This window comes from Perca fluviatilis, chromosome 2, assembly GCF_010015445.1.
Source record: "Perca fluviatilis chromosome 2, GENO_Pfluv_1.0, whole genome shotgun sequence".
NCBI classification, from domain to species: Eukaryota; Metazoa; Chordata; class Actinopteri; order Perciformes; family Percidae; genus Perca; species Perca fluviatilis.
This window is the reverse complement of record NC_053113.1, coordinates 3,735,845-3,762,961: the sequence shown is the minus strand read 5'-3', so window position 1 is coordinate 3,762,961 and position 27,117 is coordinate 3,735,845. Positions and strand designations below refer to the sequence as shown.

Below are 27,117 nucleotides of genomic sequence, written 5' to 3'. Positions count from 1 at the left end.
TATATAATTACAGGGGCACTCTGTGTGTGTGTGTGTGTGTGTGTGTGTGTGTGTGTGTGTGTGTGTGTGTGTGTGTGTGTGTGTGTGTGTGTGTGTGTGTGTGTGAGAGAGTGAGAGGAAGGAGGTGTCTCTCTGTCTCCATCTGGTGGCCGCTGAGAGCATCTGTTAATAAATATAACTTGATTGTTTATGTCCCAGTAACTAACAGAGCTCCTTTACTTGAGTGTAAGAACGTGACTGTCTGCAGTCTTCAACAGACGCTGACTCACGTGACATCACTTGAGGACGTTTATCAGGCGCCACACCAACGGCTTTAAACTGCCATTAAACTACCGTTAACCTACCGTTAAACTACGTGCACGACTTCTCTTTAGTCATCTCAGCACGGTTAACGGTGGTCGTTTTCCAGAATCATTTACACACTCGGTCTGTCTATCTGTCTGTCTCTCTCTCTCTCTATCTGTCTGTCTGTCTCTCTGTCTCTCTCTCTCTATCGGTCTGTCTGTCTGTCTTGTTCTTTTGTTTGCGCTTTGTTGTCTGAAGTTTTTAAAGCCAAAGCGGCACAGCAGCTGTCGATGCTTCCTTCCTTCCTTCCTTCCGTCTTTCCTCCCTCCCTCCCTTCCTTCCTTCCTTCCTTCCTTCCTTCCTTCCTTCCTTCCTTCCTTCCTTCCTCCCTCCCTCCCTCCCTCCCTTCCTTCCTCCCTGGCGTCCAGCAGAGGGCGCTGTGTCTCCAGTTTTCAGACTCAGAGTGGTTTGATGAGAGGCTGCAGCTCATTGGTTGAGCTCTGAGTCTCTAACATCATCTATGTGAAATAAGACTGACAATTACCCACAATGCCTCTCTTCTCTCTGGAGCTGTGAATCAGCCAATAGCAGTCGGCTCCGTGTCATGATCCTTGTGTGAGGTATTTTATAGTCGCTAGAGGAGAATTACAGAGGAACTCGCGGCCCGATTGGCATCAGACTTGGTGGAAGGGTGTAGCGGGGTCCCAGGAAGAACCTGGTGAAGTTTCAGGCCGATCTGAATCACCGTGGATACACAAATTATATTTACCTTTTCCATAACGTTGTGAAATTGGTTAGCGTTGGTTCCTGATTCTGGTCTTATAGTCTGATAACTTCACGCGCACACACACACACGGACACGCACACACACACACACACACACACACACACACACACAGTACACACACACACACACACACACACACACACATATACACACAGACACAAACACACACACACGCATATACGCACACGCACAAACACACGCACACATAACGCACACATGGTCGTCTAGGCATCAGCTAATGGGGATCTTTATAATAAATACAAAAAAATACATATACGCACACACGCACGCACACACACACACACACACACACACACACGTGATGGGTGTTAATGAATCGTGGGATCGATTGTGATGCTGCCACAGTGGATTTCCTGTCCTTCAGTCCTGGACTCTCCCAGTGTGTGTGTGTGTGTCTGTGTGTCTGTGTGTGTGTGTGTGTGTGTGTGTGTGTGTGTGTGTGTGTGTATATGTGTCTGTGTGTGTGTGTGTGTGTTCAGGTATGTTTCCTGATCAATAGATAAAGTGCCTCATCAGAGGGCAGCAGAATGACAGCGGGACACTTAAACCATCATGAAACCAATTAGCATTAAACCCTAAGTACTCAGAGTAATCTGAGTACTCAGAGTAATCTGAGTACTCTGTTGTAATCTGAGTACTCTGTTGTAATCTGAGTACTCTGTTGGGCATTATGTAAAGGGAGAACTCGTGTTATCAACAAACTCACAAAAACCCCAAAGTTTGGGCTCCAGTAGCTGCTCGATTGATAGGAATGTATATCGTCCTTTAAATGCTTTTTCATGTTGCAGACTGATGTCATGAAGTGGCGTCTGTATGACACGTTATCAAGACGCATATTCGCTTTTTAGCGTGTTTATCAACGCCGTTTGGCCTCCGTTGAGACACACACACGCACACAGAGACACACACAAAGACACACACACACACAGACACACACACACATGCTGCAGCTAAACCTTACCCAGCAGAATCAGGATGGAGAGAGAAAGCAGCAGCCAGCGGTGTGGGGGCGGCCGAGAGGACAGCAGCTGCACGCTAAACTCTCTTTTGTTACGTGCCAAACAAATAAACAAAACAAACATACATCCAAAATATATTTTTACATCCGATGACTCATCACTCACAGCAGCACACGTAAAGAATAAAGAATAATCCCCCCATCACAGCAGGAACAGTCCACCATAATCTTTCATTATTCATCACGCGTTCAGTAAACGTTACATAAATAACATATGTGACATCAGCTCGACGCCACTTCGACAGAGAATAACTTTACATCTGAAGCGTTTAAAGACTCTATTTGTCCGTTGTTTATTTCTAAAGAAACACGACAACGTATAAAAGGCTCCATTACCTTGTAGCTCACGTTATGGCTCCGTAGCAGACGCTTTTATAACAATAGGCTAATGATTGGGTCATAACCACGAGACTTACTGTCACACAGTAGAGGAATTACCATATAATCAGTCCCTCCAGAAAAACGCGATTATGCGATCGCATAATCAGCCAAAGTCTGCATATTTATGCGGGGGGGGGGGAACTTTTTTCAAATACCCCGCACTTTCGACACATAAATTGCCGATTTCCGTGCAAAATATGCGGGGCTTGCATGATTTCCTAATCCCCGCATTTTCGTTGCAAAAAAAGTCCCAAAATATATCTGAGCAGAAAAGTTGAAAAATGTTGCGTTTACTTGACACAAGAGCAGCTGTTTTCCCCTGTTGCCATGGGAACGTTATGAAGTGACGTCATTACGCGACGTGAACATCATCAAAAAGCAGCGTGGGGGGGGATCACTTTTTTTCTCTTTTTCATCAAACCGCAGGTTTTGCAAGTTCCCGCAATTTCATCGCATAAAATCGCATAAATATCATAGAACATATTCCGTCGCATTTTTTAAGAAAACGTGCCGCATAATCAAGGATGTTTTCCCGCAACAATCACAAAAAAACTCCCTTAGCATTTTTCTGGAAGGACTGTATAGTACAGGAGAAGCTCACAGGCAGTTTGGACTTCCATTATCTGTTTAGGTTTAATGACTAATGTTAACTAGCATGTTAGTGATCAGTAATTAGCCTGTGTCTATGTTATCTCCTTACATATACCTACGCTCTCCGTCTCTGGAAGATTGGGAATGATTGAGATTTCTCTCGGCACAGCTACCAGAAGACTTCACACTTTCAGACAGGTTGCTCACGTCACATCTCCGTCTTCAAGCTCAGTTGGAGGCTGCTCAGTAACGCTCAGCCAGCACCGGGAAAGAGACTTCTGACATCCTTCACTGGTCTCGCATAGACTCTGGGTCTGGTGGTCCAGTTTGACACACGTTCTCCTCACGCTGCTTTCACTGACTCGTTCTCCTCACGCTGCGTTCACTGACTCTCTCTCTGCACGCTGCGTTCACTTACACACGTTCTCCTCACGCTGCTTTCACTGACACACGTTTCTCCCGCACTGCTTTCACTGACACACGTTTTCTCTCACGCTCGCGTTCCTTACACGTTCTCCTCACGTCGCGCTTTCACTGACACCGCGTTCTCCTCAGCTTGCGCTTCACTGACGCTGCTTCACGACACGTTCACTGATTCCGCTCTCTGCGCGCTGCGTTCACTGACACTTGTTTGCCACTTCTTGTGACGTTTTTTTTTCGACGATTTGTTGCACACATTCAACAGAATGAAGCTCAAATTTTTGTGGGGGAGTTATTGTTTGTGTGTGTGTGTGTTTCTGTGTGTGTGTGTGTGTGTGTCTATGTGTGTGTGTGTGTGTGTGTGTGTGTGTGTGTGTGTGTGTGTGTGTGTGTGTGTGTGTGTGAGAGAGAGAGGGGTAAACAGAGCTGAAGATACTCCTCTTTAAACCAAAAGGCAGCCTTAATCTTGAGGTGAAGTGATGAGTGATCCTGACTGCTGCCTGCAGGCAGATCTGCAGGGCATTCAGCTCCGACTCTGCTGCTCTGTGTTCGTGAGGCGGCCGTGCACGGACGCAGCGAGCATGACAGATGGGTTTATGTAACCCTGCAGTCACGGTCTGCAACAGGAAGTGCGTGTGCAGCAGAGCGGAGAGTCTCCCCGTCCACAAAATGAGAGAACGTGGATTCAACATGGAGCCCAGTGTTCGGAGGAAGACTTAAGGGGGTGTGTGTGTGTGTGTGTGTGTTTACCGAGGGGAGACGTAGAATGGAGAAAGACTTAGAAACATATGCAGTTTCCCCCCCCATACATTTAGCGTGTCTCTGTGGGAGTTTTGCGTCTCTTTTCGACATCATTTTGGACCGTTATTATCTCCGTATCTGTGTCTAAATGTTGGAACAGCAGATAAAGAACTGTTTTACCTTCACTGACTCAAATATGATCCACATGGTCTGATTCTGCTTGTTGGTCGCACAAAATACAACATTCAGAGACACAAACACACAAACACGCACGCACGCGCACACATGCACACACGCACAGACACACACGCACAGACACACGCATGCACGCACAAACAAACACACATGCATTCATACACACACACACACACACAGAGACACACACAGACATATGCACGCACGCACACACGCGCACACATGCACACAACACACACACACAGACACGCGCACACACACACGCACACACACACACACACAGACACACATGCACACACGCGCACGCACGCACGCACACACACACACACACACACATTGACACACATTTGTGGCCGTGGTTTGAGGCGGCGTGAGAGTCAGAAACAGGAAACAGGAAACATCACTGCCTCTATCTCTGCCACGAGAAAGATTCATTTCTGGTCTGAACGCACCAACTCTAATGTTACATGTTGACACACAGGGATGCAGTTTCTCCTTCAAATGGCGGGAAAACCCTGTTTGTCGCTGGCTGAAACCTCTTTTGGGGGCGGCGTCGCACACATAGACACACACTCGCACAGACACACACACACACACACAAAGACACACACACGCATGCACAGACACACACACAGATACACACTCACACACGCACAGATAGATACACACAGACATACACGCACACACGCACACACGCACACACACACACACACAAAGATACACACACACACACAGACACACACACAGACACACACACAGAGACATACACACAGATACAGACACACACACACAGACACACACACACAGAGACACACACAAACACAGACACACACACATGCACAAACACACACAGACACACATGCACAAATACACAGACACGCACACAGACGCACACGCACAAACACACACGCACAAACACACACACACACAGACACGCACACAGACACACACACAGCACACACGCACAAACACACACACGCACAAACACACACAGACACACACACTCACTCCAGCCCTGCTATTCTGTTAAAGAGATACACACACAGTATTGTTTGTCGCTGCCTAAAAAGTCTTTTGGGGGCGACATAATGTCCTCTATGAGGGGAACATCCTGTAAAACACACACACACACACACACACACACACACACGCGACTACTGAACTGATCTGGGACCAGCAAACAGAAGAGAACGGTCGAGCGAATCAGGATGAAGTGATGGTGGAGTGGAGCCATGTGGGAGCTACATGAAACATCAGGCAGAATATTTTTAGTTGCTTCTTCCAGCGCCTGTCTCTCCATCTCTCTCTCCCTCCCTCTCTCTCTCTCTCTCTCCGCTCTCAGCCTGAGAGGAAGAGGAGGAGGAGGAGGAGGATGAGAGGATCAGGCAGGGGGAAACAGTGGAGTAAAACAGAGCAGAACAGAGTCGATCGTCTCTACTCTCGCTGAGATTATTCTGACTTTAGTCGGCTTTCGTTGGACGTCTTTGCCGTTTTCTCTGCCCTGAATTCGCCACCGAAGACGTCTCTTCTCTGGAAGTTGTCGAGGGAACTGATGTAGAAGACGAAACGTCCGGAGACACGTGAAGACGCCGCGGCACGAGTCGCCTTTTTCAGAGCGCTAACGGGGAACCGATCCCAGCTGATCCAGCAGACGTGCAGCTTGCATCGGTGAGCCGAAGAAAAGCCTGAGACGGGAACAGGAACCGGCTGAGTTACTCGGCGTGCATTGCAGCTTTTTTCACCCGTATAACGTGCGGCTTGTGTTTTGCCGTGTCCAAAAGCGAGGAATCGTGGCTATTTTGAAAACGTCATCCTGAGACTCAAAAAAGACTTCCCAACTCCTGATTTATTTATTCAGCACGCGTCAATAATTAATCGGAACAAATGGAGTTTTTCTTCTTCTTCTTCATAACGGGAGAGGCTCAAACTTTCTGCAGGTTCCAAGACGTTTGATATAGGCTTGGAAGCGACACACACACACAGACTCACACACAGAGACACACACACACACACACAAACACACAGACACACCCAGACAAACACACACATACAAACACATACACACGCACACAGACACTCAGTGCTTGTTTGGTCACTTTTGGTGCACCAACATACAGACACGCGCACGCACACACATACACATACACAAACACACAGACACACAAACACACACACATACGCAAACACACAGACACATACACAAACACACAGACACACAAACACACCACATACGCAAACACACAGACACACGCAAACACACAGACACGCACACACACACATACACATACACGCACACATACACATACACGCACACACATACACATACACAAACACACAGACACACAAACACACACACATACGCAAACACACAGACACACGCACACACACACAGTTTCCAGGACGTTTCGTCCGTTTGATCGCCTTGGAAGCGGCCAAAAGTTCCAATACTTTTTACAGAAGCTTTTTGTTACGTTAATAATTCTCCATCTGAAGGAGATGTCATGGTTTCTTGTGAATGATGATTGAAGCTACAGGATGTCTTCTGACTAATACATAACCTGAAAAACATCCATATTTAGCGATCGCTTCCCCCTGGATGTGTCTTATCGTGGGAGCTCACTCACGTGGAGGTCCTTCCTCAGAAATGCCGTCTACGATGAGACTACCGAGCATCACACACACGGGATGTACTTTGCTTCGATTTTGACACTTTTAATGATTCTTTAAAGGTCCAATGTGTGGGAATTTCTCCCATCTAGCGTTGAAATCATATATCCCACGTATTACAGCTACGGTAGCCTTCACGCTTCAAAAAGCCGGTCTCTTGTGCTCTTTTCAAGAAGACTCCTGTTCCTGAAATTTGGATTCTGAATATGTGTGGTCCTCCATGTTTTCCTTCTTCAAACTTGGCCGGGGGGACGGGAAGCTACGATACCCATTAGCAGCGTTAGCAGCAGCTGTGAGTTTATCATGTGACAGTGAAAACGCGAAAGGCGGAGCAGTATGTCCTGTATGTCCCTTCCCGGCTAACGGATTTCAAGATGGCCCATGAATATGGAGCGTCTACCCCAGTTCATGCAAACGCTAATGTGAAAATTCAAGCCAAAAGGAATACTTGGAATTGATGGTGGTAAATATTCATGAAAAAGGACAAGTTTTGTGAACGGGCAACACAGATTTTGATAATGAACAACTGAACACGTTACACACTGGGACCTTTAAGCGTCTTTTGTAAGTCAAGACATGTAGGTTTTCTCTTTCTAATCATGGAGTGAGAAAGTGATCCTTCTACGCTCGCTGGATTCTACCGTTCAGACCGTGTCCGAGCGTTTCCCGTCCCTCCCCCTTGCCTCGGCGAGCAGAGCAGGTTGTTCGGTAGTTCCTCGGTGGCTCCGCCCACCTCTCGGAGGGGGAGATGGCGGCGGCCATCGCCAGCTCCCTGATCCGCCAGCGGCGTCAGGCACGTGAGACCAACAACGAAAAGGTCGCCACCAACAAGAGACGCACCAGTCCCACCAAAGACAAAGTCTCGCTGTGTGAGAGAAACATCTTCAGCGTCTTCAGCAAAGTTCGCTTCTGCAGCGGGAAGAAAAGGCCGGTACGCCGGAAACCAGGTGGGTTCAAAGACTCCCGACTAGTGGTTTCCCGTAAGGCAGTGTTTCTCTAATTGGGGTACGTGTCTCCCTAGGGGTACTCTTAAGGACTGCAGGGGGTAGGTGTCCCCCTAGGGGTACTTTGGAGGACTGCAGAGGGTCTGTGTTCCCCTAGGGGAACTCTATAGGACTGCAGGGGATAGGTGTCCCCCTAGGGGTACTTTGGAGGACTGCAGAGGGTCTGTATCCCCCTAGGGGTACTCTGTAGGACTGCAGGGGGTAAGTGTTCCCCTAGGAACACTCTATAGGACTGCAGGGCTACGTGTCCCCCTAGGGGTACTTTTAAAATAATTCAGATTCCTAAACCGATTCTTGAAAAACTGAAAAATTACATCAAAGATGTAATATGTGTACTAGCGATCACATTCAGTGAGTGGTTAATATGCTTTTACGTCCGTTTTGGTGAGCCCAGAGGGAAAATATTTCAATCCACACATCAAGTGTAACCGAAATGAGGAACCGAAAATTGCGGTCTAATCCGGTCCGATTCCTACCGGTTGCGTAGGAACTGGTTCCATAGCGGAACTGGGTTTCAGTACCCAACCCTAGGGGTTCAAAGACTTCCAACTAGTGGTGTACCGTAAGGGACCGTAGATGATCCGTGGTCCGTTGTATCAGTAGCAGATGGTAGTTGAGTTAACCCAATGTAGTCTATATTAGGGATGCACCGAATCCAGATTTTTTGGGTTTGGCTGAATACTGAATCCACAGGTTGAGATTGTGCTGACTCCTCCCATCCTCAGTCCATGAACACAGTAAACACATGAATGAAGTAAACAGGGACTGTCCTTCCTTTGCCGTACCTGAAGTTGCTGCATTCTGGCTGCTGTCTGGAGATTCCTTCATGCACAACTCGTATTCTTTCGGATGTTTCATACCAGATGTTGTAACAGCGGCCATGTTGTGTATAGTTTAGGGTCCTCGCCACCACCAGACAAATCGGCATTGAACAAACTGTAGCTGGACTTGAATGGCCTTCTTTTGACTGAAAGTACTGCCAAACAACACTTGTTCTGCTCACCAGTTCCATTTCCACTTTCTCACAGCCTACTGCATTGAACGCTCCACTTACGTAAACACCTTCCCGTAATCAACGGCGCCGTCATTACGGTGACCAGCGTAGCGTGCCTAGTGCAAGCGTAGGGTTCGGTTCGCTGGGAACAAATTCTAAGGTTCGGCAGAAATCAGAACCCCATCAAATAGCCCAATATACAGCCGAATCAGAAGCCAAATCCTGGATTCGGTGCATCCCTAGTCTATATCCACAAGGTTCCACTTCGGGATTGCTAGGTGTCACCGGATATCCTTCATTTCGGCCGGATGTCCATCCCCTTCCTCTCTCTTTGTCTTGGCGTTCTAACCTCCGGTGGATTTGTGAGGACTATGGTTAACTGCTCCTCAGATCTCTGCAGGGTAAATCCAGACAGCTATCTAGACTATCTGTCCAATCTGAGTTTTCTGTTGCACGACTAAAACTACTTTTGGACGTACACGTTCCACCAAAACAAGTTCCTTCCAGAGACTATTTAACAGCGGCACCGTGGCTCCGTCCGGAGCTTAGCACCGCCCCAAGATGATTGTGATTGGTTTAAAGAAATGCCAATAAACCAGAGCATGTTGTTCTCCCATCCCAGAATGCTGTGTGGACTAGACAGACCTTCCTCCGCAGCGCTGTGAAGGACGGTCTGGCAAAGCGAGACTAACCCGATAAAAAAGATGACTTTGAGCACCGTAGGGCTGCACAGTATTTTGTTTCATTGTCTACATCGCGATGTGCGATGTTAACGCTACAACTTTTTGGCTGCTTGATAGAAAAGAAAACTCCCATTTACATGATTGTTACCAGCCAACCTAACCCAGCGCCATGAGCGGGCAGAAGCTGTATTCAGTTGTATTTTCTGCCCCTTTGTTTCAGTATCATATACATCAATGAAACGTACAAACACACAACACAATTACTATTACAAGGTCTCCTTGGCGTCTTTCTCGAGGGGTTAAAATCCTCCCGCCATGGGATGGAGATACCGACCCTACTCGGCCGTGGCTTGGTAGCGTTGCATTTCCCCCGGCTCATGTCCTGGTCCTCCTTCTCCATAAACAACTTGAAATCAAGGAGAGGGTTAACTTTTCCTGCTATAGATTTCACACACACACACACACACACACACACACACACACACAAAGACACACGAAGAAACACACACACACACACACACACACAGAGATGCACACACGCACACACACAAACACAAATACAGACGCACACACACCCAAACACCGAGACACACACACACACACACACACACACAAAGAGACGCACACACACACACACACACACAAAGGCGCACACACACACACATACATACACACACACACATACACAAACACTGAGACATACACACACATAGACACATACACACACACATACACTGAGACACAAACACACACACACACACACACACATAGAGACTTGTGAAATGTGATTCGTTATCACGTCTCAGTTTTTAAAGGATGTGATGACAAGGTGTTTTCAAGTCACACAAACACGTTTAAATATAGCTTCCTGCAGAGAAACATCTCTGGATTATATTTAAATATATAAATATGTAGTGCAGCTCACAGATGTTTCATGTCAGAGTCAAAGAACCTAAAACCTTAATGATGTTCACTTCACATTCACTTTCTCTCAAAGGAAACCTTCACATATGTTGGGTTTCTCCTTCCCTGTCATTAAAGCTGCAGAACTAACAGAAAAGATTACGTAAAGGATGATCACATGACACATGATACATGTCCACTGTCAGCGCCATGTCCACATGATCCGTGTCCACTGTCAGCGCCATGTCCACACCGCCTCTTCATTTCTACGGGATCAGTCTTGTATAAAGTACTTAAAGCACTTAAAGTACTTAAACTGTCTGTCTGTCTGTCTGTCTCTCTGTCTGTCTCCCTCTCTGTCTGTCTGTCTGTTTCTCTCTCTAAATGTTAAGTAGCACAGCAACCTGCTCCACATTAGCTCTATGTATTTTCGTCTATTTCTGCCGGAGATGAGTCCTTCTGGCCCACATTGTCGTTTGTGTGTGTGTGTGTGTGTGTGTGTGCACATATGTGTGCGCGTGTGTGCTCACCTGTACAGAGAGTGCCACATACTTCTTTGTAATTTTGTATGTACATCCCTGAAATCACCATCACCAAACCCACCAGACTCCATGTAAATAATCAGGACTTTTAGCGTGAATAGAGCCAGCATATCTCCACCAGACTCCATGTAAATAATCAGGACATTTAGCGTGAATAGAACCAGCATATCTCCACCAGACTCCATGTAAATAATCAGGACTTTTAGCGTGTATAGAGCCAGCATATCTCCACCAGACTCCGTGTAAATAATCAGGACTTTTTAAGCGTGTATAGAGCCAGCATATCTCCACCAGACTCCATGTAAATAATCAGGATTTTTAGTGTGTATAGAGCCAGCATATCTCCACTAGACTCCATGTAAATAATCAGGACTTTTAGCGTGTATAAAGCCAGCATATCTCCACCAGACTCCATGTAAATAATCAGGCTTTTAGCGTGTATAGAGCCAGCATATCTCCACCAGACTCCGTGTAAATAATCAGGACTTTTAGCGTGTATAGAGCCAGCATATCTCCACCAGACTCCATGTAAATAATCAGGACTTTTAGCGTGTATAGAGCCAGCATGTTTCTACATGTAAATGGGTGAATTTAGGGTTTATTTCAACCAAACCAGAGTGGAGATTGTTGGAACAGTGGAAAGATAAACCAAGATGGCTTTCTATCGTTTTATTTTGTTGCTGTCCATTTTGAATGAAGTGTGTTTTACTAAAAGTACTGACTATTTACAGATTTTGTGGCTGTTTCAAGCACTTTAAGTTGATGCAAACCTTTAATACTGGACCAATTTGAAAGATTGTTGTTGCCATCAGCCACTTAGACACATAAATATGGGGAAATACCAAAGTTACGCTTCAAGAACACAGATAATCTGCAGAAGAAGAGTGAGGGAAGGGAAGAGGTCCTCGTGTAACTCCATCTGAATAATAGATGTCGTCAGAGAGTTTTTAGAGTGACAGATAGTGGTAATGGCTCTGCAGCACGGATCCTAACGTCTCAGTGTGTGTGTGTGCGTGCGTGTGTGTGTGTGTGTGCGCGCAGATGAAGTTTATATCTAACTGTGTGTGTGTATGTGTGTGTGTCTTTGTTTGTGTTTGTGTGTGTGTGTGTGTGTGCAGATGAAGTTTATATCTGTGAGTGTATGTGTGTGTAGGTTAAGTGTATATCTAACTGTGTGTGTGTGTTGTGTTTCAGAGCCCCAGCTGAAGGGCATAGTGACGCGTCTGTTCAGCGAGCAGGGCTTCTTCCTGCAGATGCAACCTGATGGAGTCATCAGTGGGAACAAGGACGAGAACAGCGACTACAGTGAGTCTGTCTATCTGTCTGTCTCTCTGTCTGTCTGTCTGTCTCTCTGTCTGTCTGTCTGAGTCTCTGCTGCTCCACCTGCTGCTCCACCCCGTTTCCCCGATACACGGCTGATGTGCGTCTGTCTGTCTGTGTGTGTGTGTGTGTGTGTGTGTGTGTGTGTGTGTGTGTGTGTGTGTGGTAGAGCGAGTGAGAGAGTGACAGTGATTATCTTCAGAGCTATCGTCGTAGCCTACGTAAGTGGCCTGAAGTTTATACTTGAGTGTTGGTGTGTGCGTCAAGCCAACATGTGTGTGTGTGTGTGTGTGTGTGTGTCTGTGTCTTTGTGTGTGTGTGTGTGTGTGTGTGTGTGTCTCCCTCTCTCTCTCTGTCTCTCTTTCTCCCCCCTCTCTCAGATCATCTGTGTTTCTGAGTTAAATAAAGGAGGATTAACAGCAGCCATCGCTACAGGCCTCTTCCTCCTCTTCATCCTCTCCCACACTGCCGCTCTCTGTCCCCGCGGATTAAATCACCTCTCATCCCTCCATCTCCCTCTCTCCATCTCTCTCTCTCTTTTATTCTCTGTCTTTTCTCTCAGTCTATCAGCTGGAAGCCTCACATACAGCAGGCTGATTCACTCACATAAAGAAGATTATTAAAGTATCACGTCGCTATTTTTTATCCTATTTATCAATGCATTGGTGTCTAAGTGACTAATGTTAGAGATTAAGGACACAAACACACGTTTCCGGCTTGAAAATCCATGTGACCATCAAAAACTTTGAAAAAAACATTTTGAAAAAAAATGTTGAAACAAATGGCAACAATGTAAGAAGTAAAAGCACCACAAATGTGGAAGAAAATGGAGAAAAGAAAATGGTCATTTGAAAAAAAAAAAAGCGCCAAAAACGTCAAAGGTTCTTGCCTAAATGTTCAGCATCAGTCAGCGTCCCCTAAAAGTTCAGTTTTTAAAGAGTAAGATCCTTTTAGTTTAACATGAAACAGCCCTGAAATCTTTTCAAAAATTATTTACATGGAGTCTGGTGGAGATATGCTGGCTCTATACACGCTAAAAGTCCTGATTATTTACATGGAGTCTGGTGGAGATATGCTGGCTCTATACACGCTAAAAGTCCTGATTATTTACATGGAGTCTGGTGGAGATATGCTGGCTCTATACACGCTAAAAGTCCTGATTATTTACATGGAGTCTGGTGGAGATATGCTGGCTCTATACACACTAAAAGTCCTGATTATTTACATGGAGTCTGGTGGAGATATACTGGCTCTATACATGCTAAAAGTCCTGATTATTTACATGGAGTCTGGTGGAGATATGCTGGCTCTATACACGCAAAGTCCTGATTATTTTCATGGAGTCTGGTGGAAATATGCTGTCTCTATACACGCTTAAAAGTCCTGATTATTTACATGGAGTCTGGTGGAGATATGCTGGCTCTATACACGCTAAAAGTCCTGATTATTTACATGGAGTCTGGTGGAGATATGCTGGCTCTATACACGCTAAAAGTCCTGATTATTTACATGGAGTCTGGTACATATGTGGAAGACTGACAACATTATGGGATGGATCCCTACAGAGATAGACCTTTTTGTTAAAGAGTAAGATCCTTTTAGTTTAACATGAAACAGCCCCGAAATCACCATCACCAAACTCCACCAGACTCCATGTAAATAATCAGGACTTTTAGAGTGTATAGAGCCAGCATATCTCCACCAGACTCCATGTAAATAATCAGGACTTTTAGTGTATAGAGCCAGCATATCTCCACCAGACTCCATGTAAATAATCAGGACTTTTAGTGTGTATAGAGCCAGCATATCTCCACATGTAAATGGGTGAATTAAGGGTTTATTTCAACCAAACCAGAGTGGTGATTGTTGGATCAGTGGAAAGATGAACCAAGACGGCTTTTGGTAGTTTTATTTAGTTTCTGTCCTCTTTGAATGAAGTGTGTTTTAAGGTGATAAAAGTACTGATTATTTATAGTACACTGTCTGTTTCTCTCTTTCTCTGTCTCTCTCTCTGTCTGTCTCTCTGTCTCTGACTCTGTCTTTGTCTCTCTCTATGTCACTGACTCTGTCTCTCTGTCTGTCTCTCTGCAGCGCTGTTTAACCTGATCCCGGTGGGTTTGAGGGTTGTGGCCATGCAGGGAGTGAAGGCTGGACTCTACATGGCCATGAACGCAGAGGGATACCTCTACACATCAGTAAGAACATCTGTCTGTCTGCCTGTCTGTCTTTTCTTCAGATAATTATTTAGTTTTTCCAGATTTGGAGGTTTCTAGTACCGTAAGTCTCCAGACGGTACCGCCTTCACAATAAAAGCCCCCCAGGGTTGACTCACTGCATTGCTTTGAATGGGAGGGCTTTTATTGTGAAGGAGATGGTCAGCTTTTACTCTGAAGCCCCCCTGCAGACTCTCTCACCGTCAAACAGATACAGGACACTTTCATTATCACTCGACTAGTACAATGAAAATGTCCTTTTTAGGATTAAGGGCAAAAAACTATGAACTATAAAGCCGGGTTTAAATTGACTTTCACACCGTTAGTTTGTAGGAAGACGTTCACGCTGCACAACGCCAAACATTGTAGACAAAAGTCCCGCAGTGGAGACGGCCGCCGGTCTGTTGGACAGAATATCTGAGTCACACTTCTGGTCTCAGAAATAAGAAATAAATTATGGATTAAATCCAGATGACAGATTACAGCGTTGCTTAAATCCTTTTGGTTTGGAAACAAGATGATAAAGAGGACCGTCTCTCTCTCTGTCTCTCTCTCTCTCTGTCTCTCTCTCTGTCTCTCTCTCTCTCTCTCTCTCTCTCTCTCTCTCTCTCTCGCTCTGTGTCCCTCTCTCTCTCTCTCCAGCTGACACTGTTCATTTTTAAAGTGCAGCTATCAGGGAGCATTGCTGCTTAATTGGCTCAAGGGCACTCAGGCAGGGTGACTGTCGAGTTATCTCCCTCCAAGATAGAGTTACTCAGAGACTTCTCGTGCCGAGTGCCATCAGGGATCTGATGTCAACATCTTTATTTCTGTCTGAATGTCATCTGACAGATTGACTTTATCAGATGTAATGTTACAGGTCTGCAACTATCCTTTATTATGATTATGATTATTATTATTATGATTATTATTTGATCGTTTTTCGCTTCGCTTTTTAAACATTTTGTCGCCTTTTTGGATGTTTTTGTCGCTCTTTCTTTTTTTGTTGTTGTTGCCGATAGTTGTTTAGTCTATAAAATGTTTGTGCATTTCACCGCCGCAACACACAGACACACACACACACGCACAGACACACACACACACACACACACACACACACACACACACACAGACACACACACACACACACACACACAGACACACACACAAACACAGACACGCACACACACACACCAGTGCCCAAGTATAAACATCTGGCCACTTAGGTAGAAATGTCTGCGTGGAGCATAAATCGGCCCTTAAGTTTCCCTTAAGTTTCCCTTAAGTTTCCCTAGCAACAGACATGAAGTCAGGGCTTGGTCCACCAACATCTGGTCCGAAGTGAGCCCCGTCTTCTCCTCATACCCTAATCTTGTATTGTCTTCTTGTCTCTAGGCAGACTGTCATCTTTCACAACACATGCCAGGGTTCAGGCCATCTAGGTTGCACAGCTTCCTTTTCTTAGACACATTTCCTGTTTTTGTTTTCTACCTGTCTGGTTCATGTCCTCTCGTTTACCATATAAGGCTTAAACTATTTTAAAGACGTAAACTTAACTTTCTGAGCATCCGAGTTAAGTTGTGTCCTATTGAACAGCTGATCTTTGTTTAATGAACAAATGATCTTAGGTTTATGTCTATTGTATCCAAGCAATTGAAACAAGAGTTTTGAAAAAATTTGTATTTTGATCATTGGTTGTGAGTTTTCTGTCTAGAGTTTTGAAAAATGACGACAAGGTTCTGAAATTAGTGCCAAAGTGATTGTAAAAAACTGTAATAAAGACAATCAGACGAGTGTGATGTGGAGGCAGAGTGCAGCCAGAGTGTGTGTGTGTGTGTGTGTGTGTGTGTGTGTGTGTGTGTGTGTGTGTGTGTGTGTGTGTGTGTGTGTGTGTGGTGTGTGTGTGTGTGTGTATGTGTGTGTGTGTGTGTGTAGTGGAGGCAGAGAACAGCCAGAGTTTGTGTGTGTGTGTGTGTGTGTGTGTGTGTGTGTGTGTGTGTGTGTGTGTGTGTAGTGGAGGCAGAGGGCAGCAAGAGTTTGTGTGTGTGTGTGTGTGTGTGTGTGTGTGTGTGTGTGTGTGTGCGTAGGTGGCGTGCGGCGCGTGCGTGTGTGTGTTTGTATTTGTGTTGTGTGTGTGTGCGTGTGGGGGCGATGCGTGTGTGTGTGTGTGTGTGTGTGTGTGTGTGTGTGTGTGTGTAGTGGAGGCAGAGAGCAGCCAGAGTCCCTGAGTCCGTCCTCCATCCATAATTCAGTCTCGCTGCTTCCAGAACACTTTAAAATGCAATTCTTCTCTCTCTGTGTGCACGAAATGAGACAGAGATGGAGGGATGGAGGAAGAGAGGGATGATGAGGAAGAGAGGGATGATGGAGATGATACAGTAGATGTGTGCATGTGTGAGAGGTGACCAGAGGCAGATTAAAATCTGACCATCTCCTTCACATTACAGTTTTTTTCGATTGCTAAACGACAGCGGGCACAACTGGAGTCACATGTGCAAAACTCTAACTACAGTCTGCACAGCAGCAGTTCATGTGGACCAAACTCTAGTTTGTTTTTCATTGCTTGAACACAGTTTTCAAAACTCTACACACTTATCCCATGACTTTAACCACAACGTGCACAACACTGTAGATTTACAGCACTTTGTTCAGATGCTAACACACTGCTGTCAACACTGTTAACCACACATTCAAAACAGAATAGATTTCAGTCTGGTGCCTATCAAACACTGCTGATTGCAATTTTAGCTGAAAGCCTAAGCAGGTGTCTTATTTTAGACTAGTTAGTGAACATATATGGTATTTATACAGAGAAAGCTCAGAAAGACTTTTTTTGTATACAAACACCAAATAAGAATGAAACAATTCTACACTGTACTGTTTGAGAGAAACGGGTAAAAGAGCAAAGATACCAATATGTCCAGGTAAGATGTCTGAGGTTATGTACACATGAAAAACACTATATCTTTACAATATAAAACTGTGTTGTAACTGAGGTGAAAGCAATAGAAACACCACATTCATTTTTATTTAGAGATGATGAAGACATCCAATGTGATGAAGAGAACTTGCCACATGATGCTGGAGAGAGGCAGGATTAGTCACACTATTCTTTGGTACTGTTACGTATGTACCTTTAGTTTTTTTTCCCCAGTAATTCCATAAATTACTAGAGACAAAATACTTTATCGAAGAAAACTGCTGATTTTCATTCCTTCTTGTTTACCTTATGTAAAAATTGGTATATTATACAATCTATATTTCTTCCTTAAATAAACTGTTGAGTAGTGTCAAGTCACTCAAATTGTTCAAACTGTAAAGATGAAAAAGTTAGTAATTTCTGTATTGGTGTTTGACGCTAGTGTTTTTACCCTCAGTGTGTTCTGAGTGACAGTGTGTGTTATCTCAGTGTGTGTTATCTGTGTGTGTGTGTGTGTGTGTGTTATCTCAGTGAGGATTGTGCGTAGTGTTTGGCTGCACTGAGCCTGTTTTGAGACGTGTGTTAAGAGTTGTGTTGCTTTGAATGAGTTTTGCAGCTGATGTGAACTGTTTAGCTCAGGTGACTGTAGGTAGTGCAGACTGTAGTTTGAGTTTTGCACATGTGACTCCAGTTGTGCCCGCTGTTGTTTAGCAATCGGAAAAAACTGTAAAAGCCCACCTATTCAAAGCAATGCAGTGAGTCAACCCTGGGGGCTTTTATTGTGAAAACAGAAAGCTTCTTTTAAAGATAAAAGGGAAAAAAACTCACACTCTTCTCATTTAGTGTTTTTTTCTATCACCTGATCATATTTCTTTACCTATATTTCTGCATTTTCTTTTGTTACTTTTGTTAGATTTACAATTTTGAACTTTTTAACTTCAAAATATTCTTCTTATTTTATTTTGAAGGACTTGTTTTTGCACTTCCTGTTTCTGTGGATTTTCATATAAAGTTTAGTGAAGTGAAGAAGATGCTGTTTTTTCTCTTCCATAATTAAGCTGTGTGTGTGTGTGTGTGTGTGTGTGTGTGTGTGTGTGTGTGTCTGTGTGTGTGTGTTTGTGTGTGTGTGTGTGTGTGTGTCTGTGTGTCTCTGTGTCTGTGTGTGTGTGTCTGTCTGTGTGTGTGTATGTGTGTGTGTGTGTGTGTGTGTGTGTGTGTGTGTGTGTGTTGGTCTTTGTGTGTGTGTGTGTGTGTCTGTCTGTCTGTCTGTGTGTGTATGTGTGTGTGTGTGTGTGTCTCTGTGTGTGTGTGTCTGTCTGTCTGTCTGTTTGTGTGTGTGTGTGTGTGTGTGTGTGTCTCTGTGTGTGTGTGTGTGTGTGTGTGTGTGTGTGTGTGTGTGTGTGTGTCTCTGTGTGTGTGTGTCTGTGTGTGTGTGTGTGTGTGTGTGTGTGTGTCTCTGTGTGTGTGTCAGGATATCTTCACAGCAGAGTGTAAGTTTAAGGAGTCTGTGTTTGAGAACTACTACGTCATCTACTCGTCCACGCTGTACCGGCAGCACGAGTCTGGCCGCGCCTGGTTCCTCGGCCTCAACAAGGACGGAGTCGTCATGAAGGGGAACCGCGTCAAGAAGACCAAGCCCTGCTCGCACTTCGTCCCCAGACCCATCGAAGGTGAGACCCACAGACTCGGGCTTAGCCTAGCTTAGCACAAAGACGGGAAGCAGGGAAACCACAGACTGCAGACAGAGTAGACGTAACAACCGTGACCGCTTTGTCAGTTTTTATCGCTGTTATTGTAGCTTTTTCAACTTTTAAAAAATTTATTTTTTCAAGTTTTTTGTCCCGTTTTTAGCTTTTGTCGTTTTTATACTTTTTTGACTTTACTTGACATTTTTCTCGCTTATTTCAAAGTTTTTCTTGCCTTTTTGTTACATTTCTATAGCTTTTTTCAACTTTTTTAACCCTTGTGTTGTCTTCCTGTCGATCTGCAACTTTGTGTTTTTCTGGGTCGAAATTTCAAAATTATGTTGTTCCTTTTCTACACTTTTCTTTTACGTTTTTGTCAATTTTTAGTCAAATTTTTTCGCTTTTTGTAGCTTTACATTTTTGTCAGTTTTTCTTGCTTTAGCCAACATTTTAGGTGCTTTTTCTACAGTTTTTTAAGGTTTTTGTCGTTTTTCCTACGTTTTTGTCTTGTGACGTCCACCTTCTTCACAGCAGACATGTTGACTTGTCATAGTAGGAAAAGCACAGCTGAAATTGATAACCTCAACGATGGCTCAATTACATCAAGTTTCCCAGTGAGATATTTCAGAGAGTCAGCATGCACAATACCAGGGCCTCTCCTAAGTGGAATGCAGCCATCATTAATGGTTTAATACCAGGGTCTCTCCTAAGTGGAATGCAGCCATCATTAATGGTTTAATACCAGGGTCTCTCCTAAGTGGAATGCAGCCATCAGTAATGGTTTAATACCAGGGCCTCTCCTAAGTGGAATGCAGCCATCATTAATGGTTTAATACCAGGGTCTCTCCTAAGTGGAATGCAGCCATCATTAATGGTTTAATACCAGGGCCTCTCCTAAGTGGAATGCAGCCATCAGTAATGGTTTAATACCAGGGTCTCTCCTAAGTGGAATGCAGCCATCAGTAATGGTTTTGAATACACCTGTGCTTTTCCTACTATGACATGTCAACATGTCTGCCGTGAAAAAGGTCTATTCTTCCAGTCTCTGGTTGATTGGCTGCAGCGGCTGAAGTCTGCGGTTGATTGGCTGCAGCGGCTGACCTCTCAGTGAGTTTAGTTGCGTAGAGATCGGAGATCGGAGGCCGAGCGGCGCCAGAGGTCGTCCTGCAGAACCTTCTGAAGCTCTAATATCACAGATGGAGGTTTAACAGGAAACACGAGGCTGCGTCTCTTCTTTCAGCTCCCCCCTCCTCCTCCTCCCCGTCTTCATTTAAAAATATCTGTCAACTATCACCTTCCCTTCCTCCTTTCCATCCGTCCATCTTCTTCTCTTCCTCCACGTCCTTCAACCTCTCCTCCTCTACCTTTCCTCTCCTCCTCTAACTTCCCTTTCCTCCTCTCTTCTTTCTGTGTTAACGTGACTGCACATGCTTATTTGTATCTTACGTAACAGTACCAAAATACTCATACACATATAGGGTTGGGTACCGAAACCCTAAACCTAACCCTACGCAACCGGTAGGAATCGGACCGGATTAGAACGTAAATTTCAGTTCTACTTAATGTGTCGACTGAAATATTTTCCCTCTTGTCGCTCCAAAATGGACGTAAAAATATCACCCTTTCTCTGTAGTCTACCGTTAGCTAGCTACTGTAAATGTAGGCCACTTTTAAAATGCCATATTTTTCCCTCTGGGCTCACCAAAACGGACATAAAAGCATGTTAACCATTCACTGCACGTGATCGCTAGTAAACATATTACATCTTTGATGTCATTTTTCAGTTTTTCAAGAATCAGTTTAGAAATCGGAATTGTTTTATAAGTAACGGTTCGGCATCGGAATCGTAAAAATCCAAACGATATCCGACCCTAGTGGGTTGATGGGAGGTGGGCAAGAAGTGTATATTTTTGATGTATTTAAATACATATGTTGAAACAATGTTGGTTGTTTAAAATCAATAAAATATGAGGATACAAAAAAAATTATATATATTTCCTTGTTATTAAAGCACTTTTCTCTGGTAAACCAGCCGGTAAAGGCGACAAAAATGTTGAAAAAAGTGGCAAAAATGTCTGATACAAAAGAGGCAAAAAACTTAAAGGTATGTGTACGAGTATTTTGGTACCGTTACGTAAGATACAAATAAGCATATGCAGTCACGTTAACACCGAAAGAGAGGAGGAAAGAATCGGCAAAAACGTCTGAAACAAACAACAAAAAAGTTGTACAATGACTATCAGTCCCTCCAGAAAAACGCGATTATGCGATTGCATAATTCAATACATAATTGAGGGTGGCAGTAGCTCAGTCCGTAGGGACTTGGGTTGGTCCAGCACTGGCAGCCCATTCACTGACATCTCTCCATTTGTGCATGAATAGGTCCTGAGCATGTCTGTGTGTATTTCAGGCCTGTGTGTAGTGATTTAAAAAAACAGAGTGTAAATTGTAATTTCCCCACTGGGTATCAATAAACAGTATAAATTGTATAAATTAAATAAATTGCCAATTTCCGCGCTAAATATGCAGGGCTTGCATTATTTCATAATCCCCGCATTTTTGTTGTATAAAAGTCAGATATATCTTAGAAGAAAGTTAAAAAATGTTGCGTTTACTTCACACAACAGCAGCCACTTTCCCCTGTAACATTATGAAGTGATGTGAACATCGTCGAAAAGCAGGGTGTTGGTAACCTGACTCCACCAGATGGATTGCTTCACATTTGCTCGGCATATCCATCTGGGAACTTTCCGTTGGAGAACTTTTGGGAAGGGGCGAAAATACTGGTTAGCTGATTGGATGAACCATCTGTCTATCACCTATGTTGGTGATAGACGGGCCAAATCAACCAATCAGATCAACGAAGCGTATGAAAATATAACCACAAGCCAGGCTACCCCTGCTGCTGCAGGCAAAGCATAGCTTGTTAGGTCAGCAAGCAAGCAACATGCCGGTAAAGGATATTTGCCGTTTGTGTAACGAGAATTTAGGAATAAAAGACACCATTTCAGGTTCCCGGACCGCTGTCTGAAAATACTGGTTAGCTGATTGGATAAACCATCTGTCTATCACCACCTAACCCACCTCAAAACCAACGCTGATTGGCCCGGTCGTTTGGCGAGCGGCTCCAAATTTTCTCTATCTCAAGATGCCAGACTGATCTGCGAGTGGAAAACTGGAGCTCGCGAGATCAGGACGGTCTCACGAGGCTAGGGTGTTGGCGGGGGGGAATCACTTTATTTTTCTCTTTTTCATCAAACCGCAGTATTTGCAAGTTCCTGCAATTTCATCGCACAAAATTGCATAAATATCCCACATATTCCATCGCATTTTTTAAGAAAACGTGCCGCATAATGAAGGATTTTTGCCCGCAACAATCACAAAAAACTCAGCATTTTCCTGGAAGGACTGCCTAGAAAAAGTTGTGAAAAAAGTTGTAATATAAAAAAAAAAAAAAGAAAAACATGAAAAAGTCATAATATTTCCGTGTTATTAAAGCACTCTTCTCCTCCCTTTTCGCAGTCTGCATGTACAAGGAGCCGTCGCTGCACGAGCTGGAGGAGAAGCTGCTGAAGTTGTCGCGGAGCCCGACGATGAACGGCGAGGAGCGGCCGGACGCCGAGCCGGCAGAGGAGGAACCGGAGGACGACCTCACAGAGCGGGACGGATTATAGCCTGCAGCGCCCAACCCCTGCAGGCCGAACTCCCATTTTAACACTCCCTCTGTTCAGCAACAAAAGCAACTACAACGACAACAAACGCCATGACGACGACTACGCCGGCGACAACGAAGAAAACAAAGCTAAAAAAAAAGCTAAAAAAAAAAAAAAAGTGGAAAAAATCTTCTTGCTCATGTTGAAATATTTTAAATCTGCCGGGGATGGCGAGATCGGGGGAGGGGTGGGAGAGGGGGAGGGAAGGGGCTTGTTTAAAAATGAAAATGAAAAAAAAAAAATCAGGACGTTGACGATGATTTACATTTTATGCAAAGAGCCCCGCTGATATGGCGCCCGGAGGCTAGCACACCTACTCTTCATCGCCACGTTGTAATCATCATCTTCATCTTTTCTGTCACGAAAGATGACGAAATGTTTAATCGAGTCGAGCGAGCGCTGAGAACTCTGAAGCTTTAAAGCCATGTAGAAACTTCACTTCATATCTTGTATGAATGCAAAAAAAAAACTTTCGCACTTTTCGACACGCCGCGCTTCTTCTTCCTCTTCGTATTCTCTGTTGTTGTTCCGTCCAATCAGAGAGAAGAGGTTTTTTATGTTTTGTGCCACATCTTGTTTGTTTGTTTCTTGGAGGGTCGGGGGAGTCGTGGGTTCAGTCGCAGACACTGCCGATAAAAAGCTGCAGAGGGGAACGGAAAGACTCGGAACCAGATGGCAAGGTTGGTCCGGTGATTGGGTTCATGTTTGTGTTTTGTGGCGGCAAATTACTGACCGTTTGTCTGATTTCTCCCGGAGCGCACTGGCGTCTTTTTTTTACAGAAACGTCATTCAACATTACTGCATCTCCATCAGATTTCTTCCAGACAAAAATCACTTTCAGATACTTTCTGTTTTTAAAACTAGGAGACTTTTGATTCGCTCCCGAGAGATAATCCATCCAAAGCTTGGATGGACGGAAACAGCGTCGAGACGAGTTGCAGGTAGCAGAAGAATTGCATGATGTATGTTTTGCGAAAAGCGCAGTGACCCACACAGACGTTTGGAAGGTTTGAATGATTTAAGGAGCTCTGATCAGGTCTGAAGAATAGGGATGCACCAAATCCAGATTTTTGGGGTTTGGCCTAATACCGAATCCTACCCATCCTCAGTCCATGAACACAGTAAACACATGAAGTAAACAGGGACTGTCCTTCCTTTGCCGTACCTGAAGTTGCTGCATTTTGGCTGCTGTCTGGAGATTCCTTCATGCACAACTCGTATTCTTTTGGATGTTTCATACCAAATGTTGTAACAGCGGCCATGTTGTGTATAGTTTAGGGTCCTCGCCACCACCAGACCAATCAGCATTGAACAAATTGAACATGTAGCTGGACTTGAATGGCCTTCTTTTGACTGAAAGTTCTGCCAAACAACACTTTTTCTGCTCACCAGTTCCATGTCCACTTTCTCACAGCCTACTGCATTGAACGCTCCACCTACGTAAACACCTTCCCGTAATCAACGGCGCCGTCATTACGGCGACCAGCGTAGCACGCGGAGTGCAAGCGTAGGGTTCGGTTCGGTGGGAAAAAATTCTAAGGTTCGGCAGAAACCAAACCCCACCAAAAAGCCCAATATTCAGCCGAATCCGAAGCCGAATCCTGTATCTGGTGCATCCCTCCTGAAGAGGACTGAAGCCCCGGCGCTCTGTTTCTGAGATCGGAAGTCGTTCTGACTTCGTTGTTCACGTACTCTCAAGTCGTAAAGTCAGAATGACGATTGTTACCATAACACCAAACATGAACCCTTTGACCTTAACCTTTAAGTTGGTGTTCACAGAGTGAGCTAGATTAGTAATTAAAGTTATTTATTCGCGCTAAACATGACTATCACGTCAGGTTTAACGTTACCGGACTTATTAATGAAGGTTGGATGCTAACAAATCCTAAAATATGTCTTCAGCTGATGTACCTGACTTGTTATTAAGTGTGAAACGTTAATAAATAACTTTTCTAACTCGTCTAGCTCACTCTTTTTGGAAAACTGACTGTAATACCTTATTAAAAGTTATATTTCAGCAAAAGTTGATCCAAAAAAAAGTGAATAAATAAAACGTTTCTTTCCGTTAATAAAACATCTAGTTTTGCCGCCATGTTGTTGACACGTGTGATGAGTCAGCAACAATCCTTTTTTCTTTTCAACTAGTTTCTCCTAGTTGTTGTTTCCACTTCAGCAGGCATTCACTCGCATTTCCTAACTCAGAAACTTGTTTTCCCGATGTGTTCGACACCACTGGACCTTTTCTAACTTGTCTAGGTCACTCTGCACCAGATTAAAAATGATATTTGATCAAAAAGTCAATAGTTTTGCCGCCATGTTGTTGACACACATAACGTCCTATAAGTCAGCAAGTCGGGCACCAAAGTCTTTCCCGAGTTTCCGAGTTGTTGTTCCAACTTTCCCAGGCGATCACACGCATTTTCCAACTCAGAAAAAAAAAATTCTGATACGACCGTATGCCGACGATGTGACTGTGTTCGTGAATATCACAGCATGTATTCCAGAGCCTCAAATGTGCACACGTCGTCCTTTTTTGAAAAACACGATTGTATGTTTTAGCAGACTCAACCTGTTGTTGTGAATGTGATGCAGTCGGGAACGCTGCGCTCTGATTGGTGCACTTTAAAAACAAATAGCCGACATGCCATCTTCAGTGCTGCAGCAGCTTCATTATTGGTTCTTTTTGCCGATGGCTGGTTATTAACATTCTTCTGGGATTGATTATATTATTATTTTCCGACAGTGAGAGGATCATAACAGCGGCACTATGTCATTATTAGTTATCATCAGAAACAAACAGAATCTGTGGATTTTTTTAAATAGTTTTCAGCGGCCATCCTTATTGAAAATCTGCCGAATATTGAGGACTGTTTTTCTGCTTTGGGTGGAAATGTGTTAAAATTCTGAGTCTTATTTTAATTTGTTTAAAATCTGCGGAAAATCGGCTGTTTTTCTGAGTTTGATTTTCTCTTTTGGCTGTTTAAAATTCTGCAGAAAATCTGCGCCCGCAGATTCTGTGTGGCCCTGATTATTACTTACTGCTTGATTCCTGTTTTTTGGAATCAACTACACTTTTTCTTTTCGCTCAGGTTTTTTATTTTTATTTTTTACAACATAGATACGTTTTTAAGCATTTAAGCCTGCATTCACACGCAGTATATCTCTGTATATGAACATGTATTAAACCTATTTATCGTGCAGCCTGGAGCTTCTGCTCGTGATGCGTTGAGGAAACCTGGGAATCGGGAGGTTTTCTGCTTTTCACAGCTGGAGAGGACGCTGATGGCATCTGTGAGAGCAAACAGAGTTCAGACCGCTGAACGTAAAGTTTTAGTATGTATTCTTAGAGACTGAACATTTCTAAAGACCAAACTCTCTGAAACATTAGCTCACCACTCAGGAGAAAAAGGCGCCGAAAATGCAGGAAAAAGCAACGGATAAGGTGTCCTAAAACCTGTGTTTTTGCTGCTTTTTAAAAAACACGGATTACAGACTAGTTTTAGTCTCTTTGCGTCTATTTTAGTCGTTTTGCATCTACCTTTACTTACTTTGTGTCTGTTTTTATCCGTTTAGCTTCTAATTTAATTTGTTTTGTGTCTTTATCTTAGACGATTAAGTCCAAAACATCTAATTATTCGACTAATCGACTCAGAGAAAACAGATATTTATCTGACGGACTGAAAGTTTCAAACAGTTTGGATGAAGTGTGGAGCATCATCAGCGTCCTCTCCCGGTCCCGTGTTGTGTTCAGGTGTTGTGTTCAGGTGTCGGCTGACGGGAGGATATCTAGTGACATGTTTAAACACTGCCCTGCTTCGTTGAGACGAAAAGCACTGCCCCAAAAAACGGTTTCCCTCCGAGATCATCTCAACGCCGTCGTCAGAGTTATTAAAGTCGGGACAAACTGCCGCTCGTGTCTTTTTATGTCAAGATGAAGTTTATTTAAATAGTTTAACTTCCCTGCTGATTGTTTTTGTATATTTCCTCTAATTCAAACTGCTGTTGATCCTGTAGATACTCGTGCTACAACATATTAAAGTGATCAGAGCCGGCCT

General features: G+C 44.1%; 1 protein-coding gene across 3 annotated transcripts in view; it reads left to right on the top strand.

Moving 5' to 3' along the window:
• The window catches only part of LOC120571265 (fibroblast growth factor 12-like), a 51,921-nt gene extending 28,721 nt beyond the window's left edge, over positions 1-23,200 (top strand). For 2 of the 3 annotated variants that reach the window (XM_039820140.1, XM_039820131.1), the window contains exons 2-5: positions 12,427-12,537; positions 14,644-14,747; positions 19,136-19,334; positions 22,872-23,200. In XM_039820140.1, the coding sequence (XP_039676074.1) occupies positions 12,427-12,537; positions 14,644-14,747; positions 19,136-19,334; positions 22,872-23,023 (566 nt within the window). In that variant the 3' untranslated portion in view covers positions 23,024-23,200. Of the gene's footprint in view, positions 1-7,621; positions 8,054-12,426; positions 12,538-14,643; positions 14,748-19,135; positions 19,335-22,871 lie in introns of those variants that run through there. The other variant, XM_039820125.1, reaches the window with a different exon arrangement.
• Positions 23,201-27,117: the final 3,917 nt, after the last annotated feature.